This window comes from Coregonus clupeaformis, unplaced genomic scaffold, assembly GCF_020615455.1.
Source record: "Coregonus clupeaformis isolate EN_2021a unplaced genomic scaffold, ASM2061545v1 scaf0015, whole genome shotgun sequence".
Taxonomy (NCBI): domain Eukaryota; kingdom Metazoa; phylum Chordata; class Actinopteri; order Salmoniformes; family Salmonidae; genus Coregonus; species Coregonus clupeaformis.
The window spans coordinates 1,376,368-1,398,990 of record NW_025533470.1 but is presented as its reverse complement, the minus strand read 5'-3'; the positions used below and the strand labels follow the sequence as shown (position 1 = coordinate 1,398,990).

The window sequence follows — 22,623 nt, the reverse complement described above, 5'->3', positions numbered from 1 at the left end:
CAGCTCTCTTCTCCAATCACAGCTCTCTTACCCATGTTTAGTAACTCTCTCAAAACGACGCCTGGGGATATCCATTTGTTAGGGAGTACATCCTTCAGGTTTTGTTGACGGAAGTGTTTTCACACTCTCTTTATCAGGGATATGAGATGGTGTCAGTCACAGCTCTTCAACATCTTTAGATCCATCTCCATTTTCAAGCGTTAGGGATGTAGGTCTACAACGTCAGGTTTTGTTGACTGAAGTGTTCATGTTAAAAGTTAGTAAGCTTAGTGTTTCATATCAGAGAAATCCGTTGTCTTCAGTACAACTAAAGGACATTTGAGTCTGCAATTGCACAGATTTGCTATTTTTTTTTTCAGCCGTATTTGACAGATTGTAGATTGTCTTTTGCTAACCCGATGTGTTGTTGTTTTTGTTATTGCAGAAGACGTGGAGGTTGATGTGGAGAGTATGGCGTTTGAGTGTCTGGACTCTGATGGTCTGGGGACGGTCCCCCACACAGGGATAGATCACTGTTACTCCAGCAGCCCCGACCGGGCCGGGCTATGACCTACCTACCGCCGTACACGAGATACACCCCTGGAGGGACACACCATTGTCTTACGTCAGATAGTGCGACGATTCCACCTGCGCGCTGTCGGGTTGAGGGACGAGCGCCGCGTTGGAATGACGCCGCCTGACGTAAGACAATGGGGACACACAGGAGGAAAAACATTCCAGATAAGACGAAGACAGAAAAGGATGAGGAACAACAGGACAGCTGGCCTACACACACAACAACAACCGGGGCAAAGTGATCCCTTTTTTAAATGTTTTATTTTATTTGATCTAACTTCTCACTTAACTCTGACTTACTGTGAGCTGAATCTGTTTTTAAAATATATATTTTGCTCACATTTCTGAGCAGGTTTTTTTCTCAGTCTGACCCCTGAAACAGCCAGCACTCCAGGACCGTCCAACCTAATAATAATAATTTGGTGTGTGCTGATATTTGCCCTATTTCACACATGTACAAGTGTGGATTAATAACGCACGTCTGAATGGGAAATGTTTTTCTTCTCCATATCCCAACTCCCCCTGAGACACAGCCAGGGTCAGCCATTATCATTAGGGTTATGTGCCTTGCGCAAGGGCACATCGGCAAATGTTTCACCTTGTCAGCTTGGAGATTCGAACTAGCAACCTTTGGGTTACTGGCCCACGCTATAACCGTTAGGCCACCGTATGAATGGCAGGAAGAATCATTGAGATTCAGGATACGTTTCTTACCACAGTCTAATTTACTTCAAATAGAAACAGGGTAGTATTCATTAGAAAACATACTGAAACAGGGAGAGACTACCTGTCCAATGAGAAAAAGCTCTGGTATGTTTTCCGTTGCAAAACGTTTTGCTACGGTGTGCCCTAATGAATACGACCCAGGTAAAGGTGGTTGAATAGATATCTCAAGCTGCCGAACTGAACTGTCCACAAGCATTATGAAGACACCAGGCACCAGAGGCCCAAATGGCACCCTATGCCCTTTATAGTGTACTAGTTTTGACCAGGGCCCAATAATGTAGGGCACTACATAGGGAAGGGTTTCCCAACTGGTGGCCGGCCCGCAGGTTTCTGTATTTATTTATTGTTGTACGTAAGACTGTAAAAAACACCAGCAAATCAATTTGCAGTCTACAAATTATTTGTAATTATGTTCCGGCCCCCTTGACCATCCACTGAAGAAAAACATTGACCCGCGGCTGAATCTAGTGGATGATCCCTGATGTAGGGAACCACTTTTGGGACCCGTAACAAGTTCACAGAACGGTGCTACAATCTGTTGCTCTAAGGACTTATTTTAATACAATATCTCTATATTGGAAAACGCTGCATTAAAAACTCTTCAGCCTTTCTCTCCAGCTAACAAGCTTCAGGAATATTCTAATGTATTGTCAGGATGTACAGCACTTATCAAGTCTGTGGTCTGTCTGAATTATTATTGTGACTGTCCGTCTGATCTGTTATTGTGACAGAGTCTGTCCTGTATTTGATTTCATTCATTTTTTTGTTTTGTTCTGTTGCACAAAACCATCCACAAAGCACTTATTCTTTGCGTCCCAAACGGCACAATAATTCCCTTTTATAGTGCACTACTTTTGACCAGGATCCATAAAAGGGCCCTGGTCAAAAGCAGTGCACTATCTAGGGCAGGGGTTCTCAAACGTTCATCAGGGATCAGAACTGGAGTGAGATCAAAAACAGCGTAGAAGTAGTTCTACTAGGACTTGGGCAATGCGTGGCGTCACACCCTCCGTATGGAGCCGACCGACCACGTTTTCCGATCCAGCATAAATTGGCTCTGAAGAACAGAAATGGTACATATTACAATCTCTAAAATTATTCCATGGATCCCCTTGGACAAAATTAATTTAATCTGTTGTCAGTAATATTCATTAAAGAAATGTCATGTATTTTTTGCGATCTGGCTGCTGACCCCTGCAGTACGGACCCTTCGAGAACCCCTGATATAGGGAATACAGTGCCATTTGGGATGCACACCTTATATCTTCTAAGGGTTGTGGGTAATATTATCTCTAGTATTAAGATCTTTTTTTTTTTTTTTTTCATTGGACTTGAGCTGATCTTTATGTTTTTAGGAAACGCACCCCTGAACTTTCCCGGACACAGATTAACATTACTGTAGTCCTGGACTAAATATTATTTGATAAGATGTTCCTTTTTGAGTTTGTTTTTAATCAAAGGCTGAGGCAGGGATTGAATTCGATCACGGTTTATAGGCGTTGCCGTTTTTAAAGGCAATGTTCCTGCCTCCGTGGAGATCCCATTCACGCTACAAATGCCGTCTCAATCGAAAATTGCCTTTTAAAAGCCGCAATCAGATTTGATCCGGTCTAAATCGGTGTCCGGGAAACCACCATCATGATGTATAAGTCTGTGTATAGGAAACCACCATCATCTTTTAGCTACCTGGCCATATTGTAACAGCCTGTTTGAGTTTAACAGTTTTATTAGTTTTGGTGTTTCTGACGTGGACATTATGGAACTCATGCAGTCTTTGCCAAGTGTCCATCATTTTAAATATGCATATTTTGCAAATATTTTGATTGACAATTGCTTGTATGAACTTGAATCCATTCTATCTGGATTTTCAAGTGCATTACTCAGTATATCTTCATTATACATGCAATAGATGCCACCATGTTGTTAGGAAAGTAGTAAATGTTTGGGCAAAAAGCATTATTTTGATATGTAATACAGTACTCGCCATTTACATGTATGCAACTGTAGCCTTGGACGCCAGGCTTAGCCAATGAGACTAGATTTGGAAGGATGGCTCTGTGAGACTAATGCAACCGTCTTACAAGTACCCGTCTACTAAACTAAACTCACTGTGGATTTGATCCTCTGAGGCAGCGTTTCCCAAACTCTGTCCTGGGGGACCCGTTTTGGGTTTTGCCCTAACACTACACAGCTGATTCAAACGATCAAAGCTTGATGATTATTTGAAATCGGCTGTGTGGTGTTAGGGCAAAAACCAAAACATGCACCCCTTGGGGGTCCCAAGGACCGAGTTTGGGAAACCCTGTTCTGAGGTGACTGACTGACTGCCTTCCTTCAGGACGTTACCCAATGAGGTGCACTGCCTTCCTTCAGGACGTTACCCAATGAGGTGCACTGCCTTCCTTCAGGACGTTACCCAATGAGGTGCACTGCCTTCCTTCAGGACGTTACCCAATGAGGTGCACTGCCTTCCTTCAGGACGTTACCCAATGAGGTGCACTGCCTTCCTTCAGGATGTTACCCAATGAGGTGCACTGCCTTCCTTCAGGATGTTACCCAATGAGGTGCGCTGACTGCCTGCCTTCCTTCAGGATGTTACCCAATGAGGTGCACTGCCTTCCTTCAGGATGTTACCCAATGAGGTGCGCTGCCTTCCTTCAGGATGTTACCCAATGAGGTGCGCTGACTGCCTGCCTGCCTTCAGGATGTTAATACCTGACAAGATGCCTTATGACCATGTCATTGCAACAAGAAAATGTCTGTATGCAGTCAACGGTCTCTTTGTTCCAGTACAATTATGTAGCATTTTTATACTAGGATATGTATGCCTTTTTGTATTAATAAATATTTGTAATATTTAATAATCACTTCCTTGTTATTCAAGGCAGACACAAGGTACTATGAGATTATTTGAGGAAGACAATGAAAAAATTATCCAGAAACAGAAAATATTTATTGGTATTCATCATTAAGTCGATACTGTTGCTCAAACATAGCACATTCATAATTTGTATTCATTCATTTCTTTAAAAAGAGATTCTCAGGTACTTTTGTATACTTAATAGCCAGTAGTTCTGAAAGTAGCGCTCATGAGCCAAAAGTGGTCCCCGAATATCGTATACTACGTCACAGATGTGCTCCCTCTCTCGCTCTACGTGGAATCGGGCCCACGTGGGGGAAAAGGGTTAGAAAAACTCGCTTTCAACCGAGGGATGTTATGGCCAATTGAGGTAAGATAGTAATTCTACATGTTTATAAACTGGGTGGTTCGAGCCCTGAATGCTGATTGGCTGACAGCCATGGTATATCAGACTGTATACCACGGATATGACAAAACATTAATTTTTACTGTGCTCTAATTATGTTGGTAACCAGTTTATAATAGCAATAAGGCACCTCGGGGGTTTGTGGTATATGGCCAATATATCACGACTAAGGGCTGTATCCAGGCACTCCGCGTTGCGTCGTGAAATATACCACACCCCCTCGTGCCTTATTGCTTAAACGAACATAACATTGACACATCCAGCCCAAAGCTGGAGGTTTAAAAAAATACTTAGTAGTCGTCAAAGTTCCGGAGCATGTCTTTTAAGTGTAATTTACAATTTGACTCACTTTCTGGAGCTAATTTCTTTAAGCATACAGACATCGATATCCACCGCAATCCTTTCTTTTCACAATGTCAAGAGAGAGCCAAGCAGCATCCCTCGCTCTTAGCCCGATCACGTTCAAGCAACGACTGCAGATAACGTGGACCCCTCATCACACCGGTAACAACTTCAATTTGAAGCAATGAATTATCATTCTGAATCAAAAATGTAATAGTCAATGAACCTGTAGCGGAGAGTGATGAATCAAGATTGAGTGAGATTTTTTTGAGATTGGCTTTTTTAAAAACAGTCTAGCTAGCAGAAACAAAGATTTGATTTTGAAAAGATAAATATTTCCAATCGTAAGCCTAAAACACAAACGTAAATGAAGATATGTAAATGAAGATATGTAGCCAGTCTCATCTACAGCGTGAGAAACAGACCATATGAAGGAAAGAAACTACAACAGACAGGACAAATGCTTCCTGGTCAACAGTAGTGCACTACATAGGGAATAGGGTACCACCCTGGTCAACAGTAGTGCACTATATAGGGAATAGGGTACCACCCTGGTCAACAGTAGTGCACTATAGGGAATAGGGTACCACCCTGGTCAACAGTAGTGCACTATATAGGGAATAGGGTACCACCCTGGTCAACAGTAGTGCACTATATAGGGAATAGGGTACCACCCTGGTCAACAGTAGTGCACTATATAGGGAATAGGGTACCACCCTGGTCAACAGTAGTGCACTATATAGGGAATAGGGTACCACCCTGGTCAAGGGTGCAGTACATTATTTACTGTAATGCAGCCTCTGCAGAAGTCAGAGCAAACATGCAGAGCTGTTGTGAAGGAAGTGAGTTTGTGTTTATGCAGGACCTCCCGCCCCTCACCTACCGTCGATGCGGAACGAAACGGTGCCCTCTGCATTGTTTTGGGATGTGCTCAGCGATGCGGTAGGGAGCTTGATTTGGCCTCTGCATGCCTCCGGAGGCTCCGCAATTGCGTCACACCCTCCATACTCTCCGACCACATTTTCAACACCAGCATAAATTGGCTTTAACTGTAATGGTACATCCCTCGGATCACGGTCAACACCTAAGAGTTACAAAATTCCCAGGTTTTCCATAAATCCTGGTTGGAGGATTCCGGACTTCCTGCTTATTCCCTCCTGGTCCGGGAATCTTTCAACTGGGATTTCTGGAAAATCTGGTAATTTTTGTTACCGGAATTTTGCAACCCTAACCACAGATCTAGGATCAGATTCCCCTCCAAATCTAACCATTAGGGGGGTGGATAAGATCTGACTCTGGACCAGCAGTTAGGGACAACCAGACCTGGGTTCAAATACTATTCAACATTTTTGAAATACTTTTTGCATTTGCTTGAGCCTGCCTGGAGCGGTTCCATTGTGCCAGCCAGGCATGCTCAATCGTTCCCAGATAAAGAACTTGAAATTATTTTGAAATGGTCTTTGAATCCAGGCGGGACTGACAGGGGCCAGTGTCTACTTCCTCGCGCTCCGGGTTGAAGTTTTCTAGGAAGAGATCAAGGATCAGCTTCCCCTGCCCCAATCCTAACCATCTAGGGGCAACTTCACCCTACACTGGCAGCTCAGACATACTGTTGTTTCTTGTGAGCCTGTGAGGCCAGGTCTTTGGCTCTCTCTTTAGCTGCCAGAGCCGTCTCCCTGGCCCTCTCTGTAGCATGCTCAGCCAGCGTCCTGGAGGGGATCTCACCTGGAGGAGAAGAGATAGGAAACATGGTGGTTAGAGAAGAGAGGGGAAACATGGTGGTTAGAGAAGAGAGAGAGAGAGGAAACATGGTGGTTAGAGAAGAGAGAGAGAGATAGAGAGAGAGGAAACATGGTGGTTAGAGAAGAGAGAGAGAGATAGAGAGAGAGGAAACATGGTGGTTCGAGAAGAGAGAGAGAGGAAACATGGTGGTTAGAGAAGAGAGAGAGAGGAAACATGGTGGTTAGAGAAGAGAGAGAGGAAACATGGTGGTCAGAGAAGAGAGAGAGAGAGAGGAAACATGGTGGTTAGAGAAGAGAGAGAGAGAGGAAACATGGTGGTTAGAGAAGAGAGAGAGAGAGGAAACATGGTGGTTAGAGAAGAGAGAGAGAGAGGGAAACATGGTGGTTAGAGAAGAGAGAGAGAGAGAGGAAACATGGTGGTTAGAGAAGAGAGAGAGAGAGAGGAAACATGGTGGTTAGAGAAGAGAGAGAGAGAGAGGAAACATGGTGATTAGAGAAGAGAGAGAGGAAACATGGTGGTTAGAGAAGAGAGAGAGAGAGAGAGAGGAAACATGGTGGTTAGAGAAGAGAGAGGGGAAACATGGTGGTTAGAGAAGAGAGAGGAAACATGGTGGTTAGAGAAAGAGAGAGAGAGGAAACATGGTGGTTAGAGAAGAGAGAGGAAACATGGTGGTTAGAGAAGAGAGAGAGAGAGAGAGAAACATGGTGGTTAGAGAAGAGAGAGGGGAAACATGGTGGTTAGAGAAGAGAGAGGGGAAACATGGTGGTTAGAGAAGAGAGAGGAAACATGGTGGTTAGAGAAAGAGAGAGAGAGAGGAAACATGGTGGTTAGAGAAGAGAGAGGAAACATGGTGGTTAGAGAAGAGAGAGAGAGAGAGAGGAAACATGATGGTTAGAGAAGAGAGAGAGAGAGAGGAAACATGGTGGTTAGAGAAGAGAGAGAGAGAGAGAGAGAGAGAGAGAGAGAGAGGAAACATGGTGGTTAGAGGAGAGAGAGAGAGAGAGAGAGAGAGAGAGAGAGAGAGAGAGAGAGGAAACATGGTGGTTAGAGAAGAGAGAGAGAGAGGAAACATGGTGGTTAGAGAAGAGAGAGAGAGAGAGGAAACATGGTGGTTAGAGAAGAGAGAGGGGAAACATGGTGGTTAGAGAAGAGAGAGGGGAAACATGGTGGTTAGAGAAGAGAGAGGAAACATGGTGGTTAGAGAAGAGAGAGAGAGGAAACATGGTGGTTAGAGAAGAGAGAGAGAGAGAGAAACATGGTGGTTAGAGAAGAGAGAGAGAGAGGAAACATGGTGGTTAGAGAAGAGAGAGAGAGAGGAAACATGGTGGTTAGAGAAGAGAGAGAGAGAGAGAAAACATGGTGGTTAGAGAAGAGAGAGAGAGAGAGAGGAGAAACATGGTGGTTAGAGAAGAGAGAGAGGAAACATGGTGGTTAGAGAAGAGAGAGAGGAAACATGATGGTTAGAGAAGAGAGAGAGGAAACATGATGGTTAGAGAAGAGAGAGAGAGAGGAAACATGGTGGTTAGAGAGAGAGAGAGAGGAAACATGGTGGTTAGAGAGAGAGAGAGAGGAAACATGGTGGTTAGAGAGAGAGAGAGAGAGAGAGAGAGAGAACATGGTGGTTAGAGAAGAGAGAGAGAGAGAGAGGAAACATGGTGGTTAGAGAAGAGAGAGGAAACATTGTGGTTAGAGAAGAGAGGGGAAACATGGTGGTTAGAGAAGAGAGAAGAGAGGGGAAACATGGTGGTTAGAGAAGAGAGGAGAGAGAGGAAACATGGTGGTTAGAGAAGAGAGAGAGAGGAAACATGGTGGTTAGAGGAGAGAGAGAGAGGAAACATGGTGGTTAGAGAAGAGAGTGAGAGAGAGAGAGAGGAAACATGGTGGTTAGAGAAGAGAGAGAGAGAGGAAACATGGTGGTTAGAGAAGAGAGAGAGAGAGAGGAAACATGGTGGTTAGAGAAGAGAGGAGACAGGAAAGATGGTGTCATTGGTCCCCTGTAATCAGGGACTGGTTTAGACCTGGGACACCAGTCATTGCTCCCCTGGGGGTTAGAGAAGAGAGAGAGAGAGGAAACATGGTTGCTCCCACATGGTGGTTAGAGAAGAGAGAGAGAGAGGAAACATGGTGGATAGAGAAGAGAGAGAGGAAACATGGTGGTTAGAGAAGAGAGAGAGAGAGGAAACATGGTGGTTAGAGAAGAGAGAGGGGAAACATGGTGGTTAGAGAAGAGAGAGGGGAAACATGGTGGTTAGAGAAGAGCGAGGGGAAACATGGTGGTTAGAGAAGAGAGAGGAAACATGGTGGTTAGAGAAAGAGAGAGGAGACATGGTGGTTAGAGAAGAGAGAGAGAGAGGAAACATGGTGGTTAGAGAAGAGAGAGAGAGGAAACATGGTGGTTAGAGAAGAGAGAGAGAGAGAGGAAACATGATGGTTAGAGAAGAGAGAGAGAGAGAGGAAACATGGTGGTTAGAGAAGAGAGAGAGAGAGAGGAAACATGGTGGTTAGAGAAGAGAGAGAGAGAGGAAACATGGTGGTTAGAGAAGAGAGAGAGAGGAACATGGTGGTTAGAGGAGAGAGAGAGAGAGAGAGAGAGAGAGGAAACATGGTGGTTAGAGAAGAGAGAGAGAGGAAACATGGTGGTTAAAGAAGAGAGAGGAAACATGGTGGTTAGAGAAGAGAGAGGAAACATGGTGGTTAGAGAAGAGAGGGGAAACATGCTGGTTAGAGAAGAGAGAGAGAGGAAACATGGTGGTTAGAGGAAAGAGAGGGAGGAAACATGGTGGTTAGAGAGAGAGAGAGAGAGAGGAAACATGGTGGTTAGAGAAGAGAGAGAGAGAGGAAACATGGTGGTTAGAGAGGAGAGAGAGAGAGGAAACATGGTGGTTAGAGAAGAGAGAGAGAGAGAGAGGAAACATGGTGGTTAGAGAAGAGAGAGAGAGAGAGAGGAAACATGGTGGTTAGAGAAGAGAGAGAGAGAGAGAGAGGAAACATGGTGGTTAGAGAAGAGAGAGAGAGAGAGGAAACATGGTGGTTAGAGAAGAGAGAGAGAGAGAGGAAACATGGTGGTTAGAGAAGAGAGAGAGAGGAAACATGGTGGTTAGAGAAGAGAGAGAGAGAGAGGAAACATGGTGGTTAGAGAAGAGAGAGAGAGAGAGGAAACATGGTGGTTAGAGAAGAGAGAGAGAGAGAGGAAACATGGTGGTTAGAGAAGAGAGAGAGGAAACATGGTGGTTAGAGAAGAGAGAGAGAGAGGAGAGGGGAAACATGGTGTTAGAAGAGAGAGAGGAAACATGGTGGTTAGAGAGAGAGAGACATGGTGGTTAGAGAGAGAAACATGGTGGTTAGAGAAGAGAGAGGAAACATGGTGGTTAGAGAAGAGAGAGGGGAAACATGGTGGTTAGAGAAGAGAGAGGAAACATGGTGGTTAGAGAAAGAGAGAGGAAACATGGTGGTTAGAGAGAGAGAGAGAGAGGAAACATGGTGGTTAGAGAAGAGAGAGAGGAAACATGGTGGTTAGAGAAGAGAGAGAGAGGAAACATGGTGGTTAGAGAAGAGAGAGAGAGAGGAAACATGGTGGTTAGAGAAGAGAGAGAGGGAAACATGGTGGTTAGAGAAGAGAGAGAGGAAACATGGTGGTTAGAGAAGAGAGAGAGGAAACATGGTGGTTAGAGAAGAGAGAGAGAGAGAGGAAACATGGTGGTTAGAGAAGAGAGAGAGGAAACATGGTGGTTAGAGAAGAGAGAGAGAGAGGAAACATGGTGGTTAGAGAAGAGAGAGAGAGAGGAAACATGGTGGTTAGAGAAGAGAGAGAGAGAGGAAACATGGTGGTTAGAGAAGAGAGAGAGAGAGGAAACATGGTGGTTAGAGAAGAGAGAGAGAGAGAGGAAACATGATGGTTAGAGAAGAGAGAGAGGAAACATGGTGGTTAGAGAAGAGAGAGAGAGAGAGAGAAAACATGGTGGTTAGAGAAGAGAGAGAAACATGGTGGTTAGAGAGAGAGAGAGAGGAAACATGGTGGTTAGAGAAGAGAGAGGGATTGGTTAGAGAGAGAGGAAACATGGTGGTTAGAGAGAGAGAGAGAGAGAGAAACATGGTGGTTAGAGAAGAGAGAGAGAGAGGAAACATGGTGGTTAGAGAAGAGAGAGAGGAAACATGGTGGTTAGAGAAGAGAGAGAGAGAGGAAACATGGTGGTTAGAGAAGAGAGAGAGGAAACATGGTGGTTAGAGAAGAGAGAGAGAGAGAGAGAGGAAACATGGTGGTTAGAGAAGAGAGAGGGGAAACATGGTGGTTAGAGAGAGAGAGAGAGAGAGAGAGAGAGAGAGAGAGAGAGAGAGGAAACATGGTGGTTAGAGAAGAGAGAGAGAGGAAACATGGTGGTTAGAGAAGAGAGAGGAAACATGGTGGTTAGAGAAGAGAGAGGAAACATTGTGGTTAGAGAAGAGAGGGGAAACATGGTGGTTAGAGAAGAGAGGGGAAACATGGTGGTTAGAGAAGAGAGGAGAGAGAGGAAACATGGTGGTTAGAGAAGAGAGAGAGAGAGGAAACATGGTGGTTAGAGAAGAGAGAGGAAACATGGTGGTTAGAGAAGAGAGAGAGAGAGAGAGGAAACATGGTGGTTAGAGAAGAGAGAGAGAGAGAGAGAGAGAGGAAACATGGTGGTTAGAGAGAGAGAGAGAGAGAGAGAGAGAGGAAACATGGTGGTTAGAGAAGAGAGAGAGAGAGAGGAAACATGGTGGTTAGAGAAGAGAGAGAGGGAGAGAGGAAACATGGTGGTTAGAGAAGAGAGAGAGGAAACATGGTGGTCAGAGAAGAGAGAGAGAGAGAGGAAACATGGTGGTTAGAGAAGAGAGAGAGAGAGAGGAAACATGGTGGTTAGAGAAGAGAGAGAGAGAGAGAGAAACATGGTGGTTAGAGAAGAGAGAGAGAGGAAACATGGTGGTTAGAGAAGAGAGAGAGAGAGAGAGAGGAAACATGGTGGTTAGAGAAGAGAGAGAGAGAGAGGAAACATGGTGGTTAGAGAAGAGAGAGAGAGAGAGAGAGAAACATGGTGGTTAGAGAAGAGAGAGAGGAAACATGGTGGTTAGAGAAGAGAGAGAGGAAACATGGTGGTTAGAGAAGAGAGAGAAGGAAACATGGTGGTTAGAGAAAGAGAGAGAGGAAACATGGTGGTTAGAGAAGAGAGAGAGAGAGGGGGAAAAGGGGGGAAACATGGTGGTTAGAGAAGAGAGAGGGGAAACATGGTGGTTAGAGAAGAGAGAGAGGAAACATGGTGGTTAGAGAAGAGAGAGAGGAAACATGGTGGTTAGAGAAGAGAGAGAGAGAGGAAACATGGTGGTTAGAGAAGAGAGAGAGGAAACATGGTGGTTAGAGAAGAGAGAGAGGAAACATGGTGGTTAGAGAAGAGAGGAGAGGAAACATGGTGGTTAGAGAAGAGAGAGAGAGAGGAAACATGGTGGTTAGAGAAGAGAGAGAGAGAGGAAACATGGTGGTTAGAGAAGAGAGAGAGAGAGAGGAAACATGGTGGTTAGAGAAGAGAGAGAGGAAACATGGTGGTTAGAGAAGAGAGAGAGGAAACATGGTGGTTAGAGAAGAGAGAGAGAGAGAGAGGAAACATGGTGGTTAGAGAAGAGAGAGAGAGGAAACATGGTGGTTAGAGAGAGAGAGAGGAAACATGGTGGTTAGAGAAGAGAGAAGAGGAAACATGGTGGTTAGAGAAGAGAGAAGAGAGGAGAGGAACATGGTGGTTAGAGAAGAGAGGAAACATTGTGGTTAGAGAAGAGAGAGAGAGGAAACATGGTGGTTAGAGAAGAGAGAGAGAGATAGAGAGAGAGGAAACATGGTGGTTAGAGAAGAGAGAGAGAGAGAGAGAGAGAGGAAACATGGTGGTTAGAGAAGAGAGAGAGAGGAAACATGGTGGTTAGAGAAGAGAGAGAGAGGAAACATGGTGGTTAGAGAAGAGAGAGAGAGAGAGGAAACATGGTGGTTAGAGGAGAGAGAGAGAGGAAACATGGTGGTTAGAGAAGAGAGTGAGAGAGAGAGAGAGGAAACATGGTGGTTAGAGAAGAGAGAGAGAGAGAGAAACATGGTGGTTAGAGAAGAGAGAGAGAGAGGAAACATGGTGGTTAGAGAAGAGAGAGAGAGAGAGGAAACATGGTGGTTAGAGAAGAGAGGAGACAGGAAAGATGGTGTCATTGGTCCCCTGTAATCAGGGACTGGTTTAGACCTGGGACACCAGTCATTGCTCCCCTGTAATCAGGGACTGGTTTAGACCAGAAAAGCAGCAGTAGTCTGAACCTCATAGTGTAAGAATTAAATGTAGTTGAATATTATTGTAATTGATGAGACTAGAGTCCAGCATGTCTTGTTCCTTTTATAGCACATTAAACTGTAAAACTATATAGTATAGCCAGTCCCTCTCTGTATTGAACTAATAAAAACGACCCTCCTACAACAGTTCATCCATCTGATCCAAGTGTTTCTCCCTCTCCACCACAAACACAGTACCGCTAATAATAAGGACCTGAATTGATCGGCCCACCTTATTTTACAGCGTAATAAAACTACTGCCATCCATCTTACCTTGCATTTTGGCCAGGACGTATTCAAACCCTTTCATGGTCTTTGTAACACTGGTCTTGAACCGGGCAAGGCCGAATTCCTGTGAAGTGAGGCCAGAGATGAATGAAAGTTATCACTAACAGGGATCTGTTGAGACACAGAAGAACATGTCCACGCTAACATCACTGCCAGTCATACCACACAACAATAACTAACATTACACTGGTTCCAGATCGGTTTGCTCCGTCTTACCAACTCCTATAGTCATTGTTCCGCTCTGGGACCAGGCTATTCTGTCATACCACACAACAGGACCAACACTCTTATCATCTGCCATACCATCACAAGGCCCAGTAAACCCAACTGGGCAGTTCAATTAGCCAACACAACAGCTGAGGGTTTATCAAAGTCAGATACCAGGACAGGAAATCATTCAACAACTTCTACACAGGCTGAACGAGGCAAACTGCCAGCTTGTGGTTCATTTACGACAGTCCTTCCTGTAACTCATAGATGGCAGTGGAAAGATTGTCAAGTCAGGGACTTTCTAGGGACCCCAGGCTTCCAGTACCACTTCCCCCTGGCGGGGTGGGTTTCGGACTGCACACACCTGTATAGCTCTGGAGAGCCCGTAGAGGTTGGACGAGATCCAGGCCTCTCTGTTAATCTCCGTCCAGCTGGTGTTGTCAGGGTTAATTCTGTACTCACAACGCTCCTCCACAGACTGACAGGGGAATCAAAACATAACAAGACCTTAGTATGACTACCGTATAGTATATACACAGCAATGGAGTCTATAATGTGATTTAAGAACTGGAGATGTACAGAGTTATTAAGAGCTGGTTTATGTCTTCATAGTGACTTCAGGGGAACTCCCACCAGATAAATACTGCTCAAATTCTAATAGATTCAGATTGAAAGATGAAGACTTGCGTTGGCTCACTGAGCTAATGCCTAGGCTTTAGCTTAGCGGGCTAACACAGTCACAGACCAACAGGAGACCCAGGTTCAAACCCCGGGCAGTCACACATACCATGATGCGTGTTAATACCTAGGCGTTAGCTCAGCGGGCTAACACTGTCACGGTTTGAATCCCAGTGGGGTCACACGTACCATCATGCGTGCGTGGCTGATGTTCCAAGTCAGCGTTGTCATGGTTCTGTTCTGAGGGTCCACGATGGAATCCTCGATGATGTAGGCGTGCCTCGCCATGGTAACCGGCAGGTACTTCTCCATCCAGCGAGGGGCGCGGTTCGTTTTGGTCAGCAGTCGCCTAGAGACCAGACGGTTACCGGGAGTTACCTCCCTGAAGATGATGTCCTCCGTTAGCACATGGTTACTGTGGGGAGGGAGAAAGCGGGAGAGAAGAGATGATTGAATTGGAAAAACTATCAGAGACTTTGGAGCGAGAGAGGAGATGGGAGTTCATTGTAATATTGTATTACAGTTAGAGACATGCTGGGGAGATGGGAGGGGTGAAGACATGCTGGGGAAGAGGACACGGGAGGGGTGAATTAGGTATGATTCAGAGAGACTTTACAGCTTAAAAGGGATACTGCAAGATTAGAGGTCGCAACGTTGCATCTGTCTCAATGGCGCTGCCCCGTCATTCCATTGACTCGATTCCAGCCATTACTATGAGCCGTCCTCCCCTCACCAGCCTCCACTGTACCAAACCGTTTTTCATGTTCCAGTATCGGGAGACTTCCAGCAATTGAGCTAGATAATGACCTTGTCTATTTATAGTGTAGCCTAGTCACGTTAAGAGGGTTAGTCTAGGACTATTTATAGTATAGCCTAGTCACGGTAAGAGGGTTAGTCTAGGACTATTTATAGTATAGCCTAGTCACGTTAAGAGGGTTAGTCTAGGACTATTTATAGTGTAGCCTAGTCACGTTAAGAGGGTTAGTCTAGGACTATTTATAGTATAGCCTAGTCACGTTAAGAGGGTTAGTCTAGGACTATTTATAGTGTAGCCTAGTCACGTTAAGAGGGTTAGTCTAGGACTATTTATAGTGTAGCCTAGTCACGTTAAGAGGGTTAGTCTAGGACTATTTATAGTATAGCCTAGTCACGGTAAGAGGGTTAGTCTAGGACTATTTATAGTATAGCCTAGTCACGTTAAGAGGGTTAGTCTAGGACTATTTATAGTGTAGCCTAGTCACGTTAAGAGGGTTAGTCTAGGACTATTTATAGTATAGCCTAGTCACGTTAAGAGGGTTAGTCTAGGACTATTTATAGTGTAGCCTAGTCACGTTAAGAGGGTTAGTCTAGGACTATTTATAGTGTAGCCTAGTCACGGTAAGAGGGTTAGTCTAGGACTATTTATAGTATAGCCTAGTCACGTTAAGAGGGTTAGTCTAGGACTATTTATAGTATAGCCTAGTCACGTTAAGAGGGTTAGTTTAGGACTATTTATAGTATAGCCTAGTCACGTTAAGAGGGTTAGTCTAGGACTATTTATAGTATAGCCTAGTCACGGTAAGAGGGTTAGTCTAGGACTATTTATAGTATAGCCTAGTCACGTTAAGAGGGTTAGTCTAGGACTATTTATAGTATAGCCTAGTCACGTTAAGAGGGTTAGTCTAGGACTATTTATAGTATAGCCTAGTCACGTTAAGAGGGTTAGTGTAGGTGGAAGGTGAAAGGGTCCATTCACACCATCTTACCTGTAAGGGTTGGTGTTGCCTAATTAAAATCAGACTTTTATACCAATGCTTGATATACAGCCTGAAACTTATCTCAAAACAATTGTTGGAAGTGTTCCTTACAAGCCAGGATGTTGAATAAAATTCCATTTGAAGTTGTCTGATCGAGGTACCTGCCGTTGGTCCTTCGGCCACTAGAAAGTTGAACCAAAATATCCACAGGAAAGTTTTGTTTTCCTGACTTTTAGAGAGCCGGTAGTTACATGGTTCTATAGGCTTCTATTTTCAATCTCTTGATGCATTCGCACGTGATGCCCACTACGTAAACAATAGCCGAACGTAACCGTGAAAATACACCCCGGAAATACAAACCTACAGTCGGTCTTGACATTAACACGCATCGCTTGCGGTACGGTTTTGGAAGCATAAATTGATACACACCTTTATAGGGTTAGGGTTCCCACACAAAAATATTTCCATGTTCCAGAGCTTGTTTCCAGACTGAAGACAGAGGGGATTTCCTGTGCTAATTAGTTCTCTGCTCTCCCAACACCTGTGTGTAAACAGAAGACTGACGCCATTAACGTATCGTCACTGGAAAATACTGTTGGCTGCAACGGTGTACACTTTGCTACAGTAAATGTGCATTTTGCATTTGTTAAATTATTTTTGATGTGATATGAAAGTAGAGGGCTTTATGTTTCTAGAACTGTACCGCAACTGAGAATCGATTCACGTTTAAATTGAGTATTTGTCCGTTTTGGCTTCCAGAGCCAATTCACCATTAAACAGAACATGTAAGGTCCTTGGAAGAAGGCAGCATTTCCCAAACCTCAAGGGGTGCACATTTTGGTTTTTGCCCTAGCACTACACAGCTGATTCAAATAATTAACTCATCATTAAGCTTTGATTATTTGAATCAGCTGTGTAGTGCTGGGGCAAAAAACAAAACGTGCACGCCTTAGGGTCCCCCCAGGGCCGAGTTTGGGGAACGCTGGACTAAGGAGTAACGTTAGGCTCCTTTAGTCCAATATTAGGCTAGGGTATCTGTCTTACCTGTAGGGGTTGGGGTATCGCTCCCAGAAAGCGATGCAAACTTGGTCCCAGGAACTTTTCAGAAGACCCACGCAGGCAAAGTACTTCACCATTGTTCCCGTAAAAAGATTACTTTATGTACACTTTGGCAAATAACGTTACCTGTTAGAAGAACAGTACACGTGAGTAAGCTCAAATTAGCTAGTACATTTTCAATTACATGCACATTCGCCCAATCAATCGTGAAATTAGGCTGCACTAAAAAACGAAACTCCTAGATAAGCATAGAAAGTGGAATGATGTGCTTTAAATGACAGCTGTCAATCAAATGTAGTGAAATTAAAGCAGTAACCTGCGTACTAACCATAGTTAACGTTAACTAAGCTAACAACGTTTACCTGTCCATATACCGCTCGATATGCAACTCAGTTCTGCTAAGGACATCGTTAGTGACAGTTTGACAGGTAACGAGCTAGCTAGTTAGCTTAGCATAGCGTGGGAGTCAACGCCATGACTTACTTAACTACATAACTTGACCCATTTTCATGACAAAAAAAAATCTACATATTTCCGCTTGAATATAAAAAGGTAAAAACGGCAATTACCTCGTTAAGCAACACCATTTACAGTGGAAATAAGTACATTTTTCTACTACTTTTAGAAGAATGTAGCTTGCAGCTACATGAGACTGATTTGAACCAAAGCGAAGGTCAAGAACAACGTCATATCCGGTGCGAGCAGAGCGGAAGAGGCGTGGCGAGAGGGGTGGCGAGAGGGACACCTGGGGCCAGAATCTGGCTCCTCCAGCAGGCGGCGCTGTTTCGGGGGGAAGGAGCTTGAATCTGATGGCGGTGAAAAAATAAGGATGAATGGACTTTTGTCCAAAAGGATGGAAAAATAAGTAAACATATTGTGGGAAAGGAAACGTATAGTGTTGATATTACCCCCATTGTATCTGGTAGGAGTTCGTTTTCTGGGAGTATTGGTGCTGTTCTTATTAAATCTCAGTGAATCAGTGCCCGATTTTGCTGGATCCATGGAGAGGATCCAAAATGGTGAAAAAAAGCCTTTGGTAAAGTAGTTAGTTAAATACATGAGGAGTGAGCTTGTATTGGTTTCGTGTGTTTCTGCTGATCAGACGGAACGTTTGTTGGCCTCACTCGAGTTAATTGTTATCCTGTGTCGTTTTTTGAGCTACGGAGCAGGGCATATGTCAAAATACTAATTTCTGGAGTGTGGGAAGATGTTGGCATTGAAATGGAGTGGTCGATATTTGTAGGATGAATCGTGTGGTAAATTGAAGGAAGGATAATAATTATTCTGTTCTGTTTTTCGATGTGCAGCTGGGATATGTTTAAGCTACTACCCTGTCAGAGCTTTCGTATCCAGGCCATTGCAGTGTGAGATGTACAATGTTTTGTCATGTAGAGTGTCTGCAGACGGAAGGCATGGAGCCAGACAGCTGGCAAAAGGTTGAACGTGCGTATTGTTAGGATCTTAAGAAAAGCCATGCGTGAAACATGAAATGTAAACTTTAAATTTCATCTGTGAACATACAAACACCATGTTACGATTACGGACTAAAATTTTAGACTTGAACAAATCTTGTTGCAATTCTGACGTACAATAATACCTTTCAGAGTTTTGGCAGTTTCATCTCACCAACAAAAAAAAAAGTACACAAAACGGCCTGTGAGGAGTGCTACACGAACACGCATAACAGTATAAAAACCGGAAGTCAGGGAAACCGGAAAGCGGTATCCTGAACGTTTAAGTAAAAGTCTCTATACTCCATTACTCCTCAGATTAGTTTTCTTCACATTTAGGTAGCTAATGTAATGGATTTGTTTACCAGCACAAGTCTAGATAGCACTAGCTGTATTATGCCTACATCAGTGAAATGTCAGTCCGCTAGGTGTATCTCTACAGCATGGGCATATCTCTGGGTGGACATCCCCATGCATGCACCTTATCAAAATAAGACTCATTCAGTATTGCACCATCCCATTCTCTGGGCTCTGTCTGCAATCATAACCAGTAGTATCTACCTGAAATAATGAAACAGAATAATAATAGATGTTTGGTGAATCTATGAATTATGTATGACCACTGAAGTTTTTGCCACTCAAAATAGTTTTTTTATTGAACATGAAATAAATGTCAATCACTCAATCTTGCCAAAGCATATTCTGTAGGAGGGGTTCTAATGAATTTAAAAAAAAAAAAAGTCTGGCATAAGCTTATTCCCACACTACAATGACTCTGTTCCAGTGGTCTTAGGTGGTCTCCATAAAGGCTAGTCCCTGCATCGGGACGCCGCTGCCCAGTTGAAGAGCTTGTGATCTCCAAGCAGCACCACAGCACCACGCGCCTTCGGAAAAGCACCCCTCAGCCTCAGAAGATGCCCTTCTGGAGGCATACAGCCCTAGTCATTATACCCTCATGTAGGCCTATTTACCTACTAGACAAATAAAGTGCAGAGCATGATGCCTGCAACTCATCATTCCAACATTTAATTCATGCTTCATTCAGTTCAGTCAGTCAGTATGTCATCCATTCTGTCATTTCTCTGAGTTGCAATAGGAACAAAATCAAAGAGAATAGAGCAGTCTTATCCATTTGTTTATTGAAATCCATGTGTGTATTCAAAATGATCTAAATTCAAGTGCTTTAGCCGATCACTTCAATAATTCGATATTTAATTTAGGCCTCCCCCCAAAATAAATAGGGCATTCTTGTAGGCATTGCAATTTAGGCTATCATTGTGGGTACTGGTGTCTTGCAGAATAATTTTAGAACTTTTTGTGTTTTATAACTGTCTTTATTATAGAGCTCCCCTTAAAGAGAGCCCAGCTCACAGGCCTCTAAATAAATGTTCAACAAAATAGGTGAAGAAGCAGGTGCAGTGGCTGATGGGGAAAACAGATCTGGCAATAAGAATAGTCTATAGATAGTCTTGACCATTTGGGACCCCTTGGCTGTTTCGCTCAGGACAGGTTATAGCCAAGACTTAATCAATATTTTGTTTTGTTTCATTTATTGATATGGATATAGCCTCTGCGTGATGGGGTTGTGCAACGCAAATGGCTCTAACAAGCTTACAGACAGAGTGGAGTTCACTAATACAACATTCAAAATGCCTAATAAAAGGCCTACAGTCCGTGCTCCCAAATACTGGGAAAAGTGTGATTCATTAGGTTACATTACATTTTAGTCATTTAGCAGACGCTCTTATCCAGAGCGACTTTACAGTTAGTGCATACATTGTTAATTTATTTTTTCATACCCCCCCATGGGAATCGAACCCACAACCCTGGCATTGCAAGCGCCATGCTCTACCAACTGAGCTACACGGAGCCCAGAGTGATCTAACCAGACAAATCACATCAAGTCTAAAATGGAGACAACCTGGCAATAAGGACACAATGTTCCCTTTTAACCTGACAGGAAAAATGATCATTACACTACAGTAAAACGATTACAGCGTTAGCGACCTTAACACCTAGCGACCTCGAAAATGATGTCATGGCTTTAGAAGCTTCTGATAGGCTAATTGACATAATTTCAGGTGTACCTGTGGATGTATTTCAAGGCCTACCTTCAAACTCAGTGCTTCTTTGCTTGACATCATGGGAAAATCAAAAGAAATCAGCCAAGACCTCAGATAAAAAATGGTAGACCTTCACATGTCTGGTTCTTCCTTGGGAGCAATTTCCAAACGCCTGAAGGTACCACATTCATCTGTACAAACAATAGTACGCAAGTATAAACACCATGGGACCAATCCGCCGTCATACCGCTCAGGAAGGAGACGTGTTCTGTCTCCTAGAGATGAATTACACCTCCAATTTACTCAAATGATGTCAATTAGCCTACCAGAAGCTTCTAAAGCCATGACATCATTTTCTGGATTTTTCCAAGCTGTTTAAAGGCACAGTGAATTTAGTGTATGTAAACTTCTGACCCACTGGAATTGTGATACAGTGAATTATAAGTGAAATAATTTGTCTGTAAACAATTGTTGGAAAAATTACTTGTGTCATGCACAAAGTAGATGTCCTAACCGACTTGCCAAAACTATAGTTTGTTAACAATACATTTGTGGAGTGGTTGAAAAACAAGTTTTAATGACTCCAACCTAAGTGTATGTAAACTTCCGACTTCAACTGTACACATATACACATATCCTTTTTTCAAATATATTTCCCTTTATTACTTTCCAACCCCACCACCCCTTCCCTAATTGGAGTAAACTAGTGAACAACAACGCTTAGGCCTCTACTTCCAGCTTATACATACTATATACATGTTATGGACACAGTCAATTTTACAATAATTATATTTTGTTTGCTTTTACTCATGAACTTCCTCTACCCTCAACCTCTCCGATCATTTTCATGATGTCCATCCGGTTTGCTTCTATATGCCATATCTTTCTAACTGTGCTCTTTCACAAAAGCTCTCAACCTATAACCTATATACTTATTGTGGACACAGTATTCTTTACATTAGTTATCTTGTTGTTACTAGTTGTTGTTATTAGTCCCATCCTTCAGCTCCATTCAACACCTCCCATCTATCTCTTAACACCATCCATATTGGATTTCTATTTGCCATATATTTCTCAACTGTGCTGTGATGTCTTACAAAAGTTCTGAACCTTTCTATTCTCATTGTTTCTACAGATTGTAAATTGAAAATAAACAATTTTGCTAAAAGTATTATTATATTATTGATCGATTGACTATGACTTTTCAGATCACCCAGTAATGCAAGGTTAGCTCCAGGTAAATATTGCAATCCTTTAGCCATTCCTGGACCTGTGTCCAAAAACAAGCTACAAATGGACAGTACCAAAACAAATGATCCAATGATTCTGTCTCTTCGCAGCAAAATCTGCAGAGCTGGGAAGATTGTATCCCCCATATAAATAACATTCTATTGGTAGCAAGAATTTTATATAATAATTTAAATAGAAAGAATCTAAGTTTTGAATCCGGTGTCGTTTTGCGTATCAGTTCATAAACACTATGCCATGGGATCGGTACGTCAAAAATCTCTTCCCAACTATTTTGCAATCTATATGGGACGGCTGTCAATCCTTTGGTCCTTAAATGAAACTGATATACTTTTTTATTTATCACAGTTTTCTTTAACCAATTATGTTCTTTAATGCAGCTGACAGACAAGTTCCTTACTTTCTCCCCTTCCACTTTCCTCTTCTACTTTTGCGGTAAGGCTGCAATTATTTGGTTGTAATTTTGGGAAGAGCAGACATTTCCATATGTTTTTGTTAGCTGCATGTGCGACATAACTCCACCAGTCCTACCGATAATATCATTTACGAAGATTATACCTTTTTTAAACATTTTGTCAAAATAAATAGTTTTTTTTGTCAATTAGTATATTTGAGTTTAACCACAATATTTGTTGCATTATTTGTTCTGTCGTTTCTGGAGGATTAAATTGAAATTGCAACGAACTTTCTATGGCTTGTTTTAGAAATAGTGATATTTGGGAGATTATTTCCTTTTCAAATAACTGAAAGTGAGGGGTTGTAATCTGAATAAAGGGAAAAAGGCCATTGTTGAACATTGGGTGAGACAATCTGACTAATTTGCTTGAGAACCAGTTCGGATTTAAGTATACATTTTGTATGACTGAAGCTTTTAGTGAGAGATCTAATGCTTTAATATTTAATAATTTCTGTCCTCCGAATTCATATTCATTATATAAATAGGCCCGTTTA

General features: G+C 43.0%; 2 protein-coding genes across 2 annotated transcripts in view; one reads left to right on the top strand and one right to left on the bottom strand.

Moving 5' to 3' along the window:
- Positions 1–1,683, top strand: part of mxd3 (MAX dimerization protein 3) — a 48,728-nt gene extending 47,045 nt beyond the window's left edge. The window contains exon 6 of the mRNA XM_041873021.1: positions 425–1,683. Coding sequence (XP_041728955.1) covers positions 425–549 — 125 coding nt within the window. The 3' untranslated portion in view covers positions 550–1,683. The remainder of the gene's footprint in view (positions 1–424) is intronic.
- A 4,383-nt stretch (positions 1,684–6,066) lies between these two features.
- LOC121559986 (PRELI domain-containing protein 1, mitochondrial-like) lies at positions 6,067–17,598 on the bottom strand. Its single transcript, XM_041873024.2, has 6 exons — positions 17,480–17,598; positions 16,896–17,036; positions 14,305–14,530; positions 13,802–13,915; positions 13,213–13,291; positions 6,067–6,614 (listed from the first exon to the last, which is right to left on the bottom strand). The coding sequence occupies exons 2-6, from the start codon at positions 16,985–16,987 to the stop codon at positions 6,490–6,492; spliced, it is 636 nt and encodes a 211-aa protein (XP_041728958.1). The 5' UTR covers positions 16,988–17,036; positions 17,480–17,598; the 3' UTR covers positions 6,067–6,489.
- Between the last annotated feature and the right edge of the window lie 5,025 nt (positions 17,599–22,623).

Coding starts and splice junctions, on each gene's coding strand:
- LOC121559986 (XM_041873024.2), bottom strand. CDS start 16,987: ATGGTGAAGTACTTTGCCTGCGTGGGTCTTCTGAAAAGTTCCTGGGAC. Junction 14,531..16,895: donor CGATACCCCAACCCCTACAG/GTAAGACAGATA, acceptor CCCTCCCCACAG/TAACCATGTGCTAACGGAGG. Junction 13,916..14,304: donor TCAGCCACGCACGCATGATG/GTACGTGTGACC, acceptor TTCCCCTGTCAG/TCTGTGGAGGAGCGTTGTGA.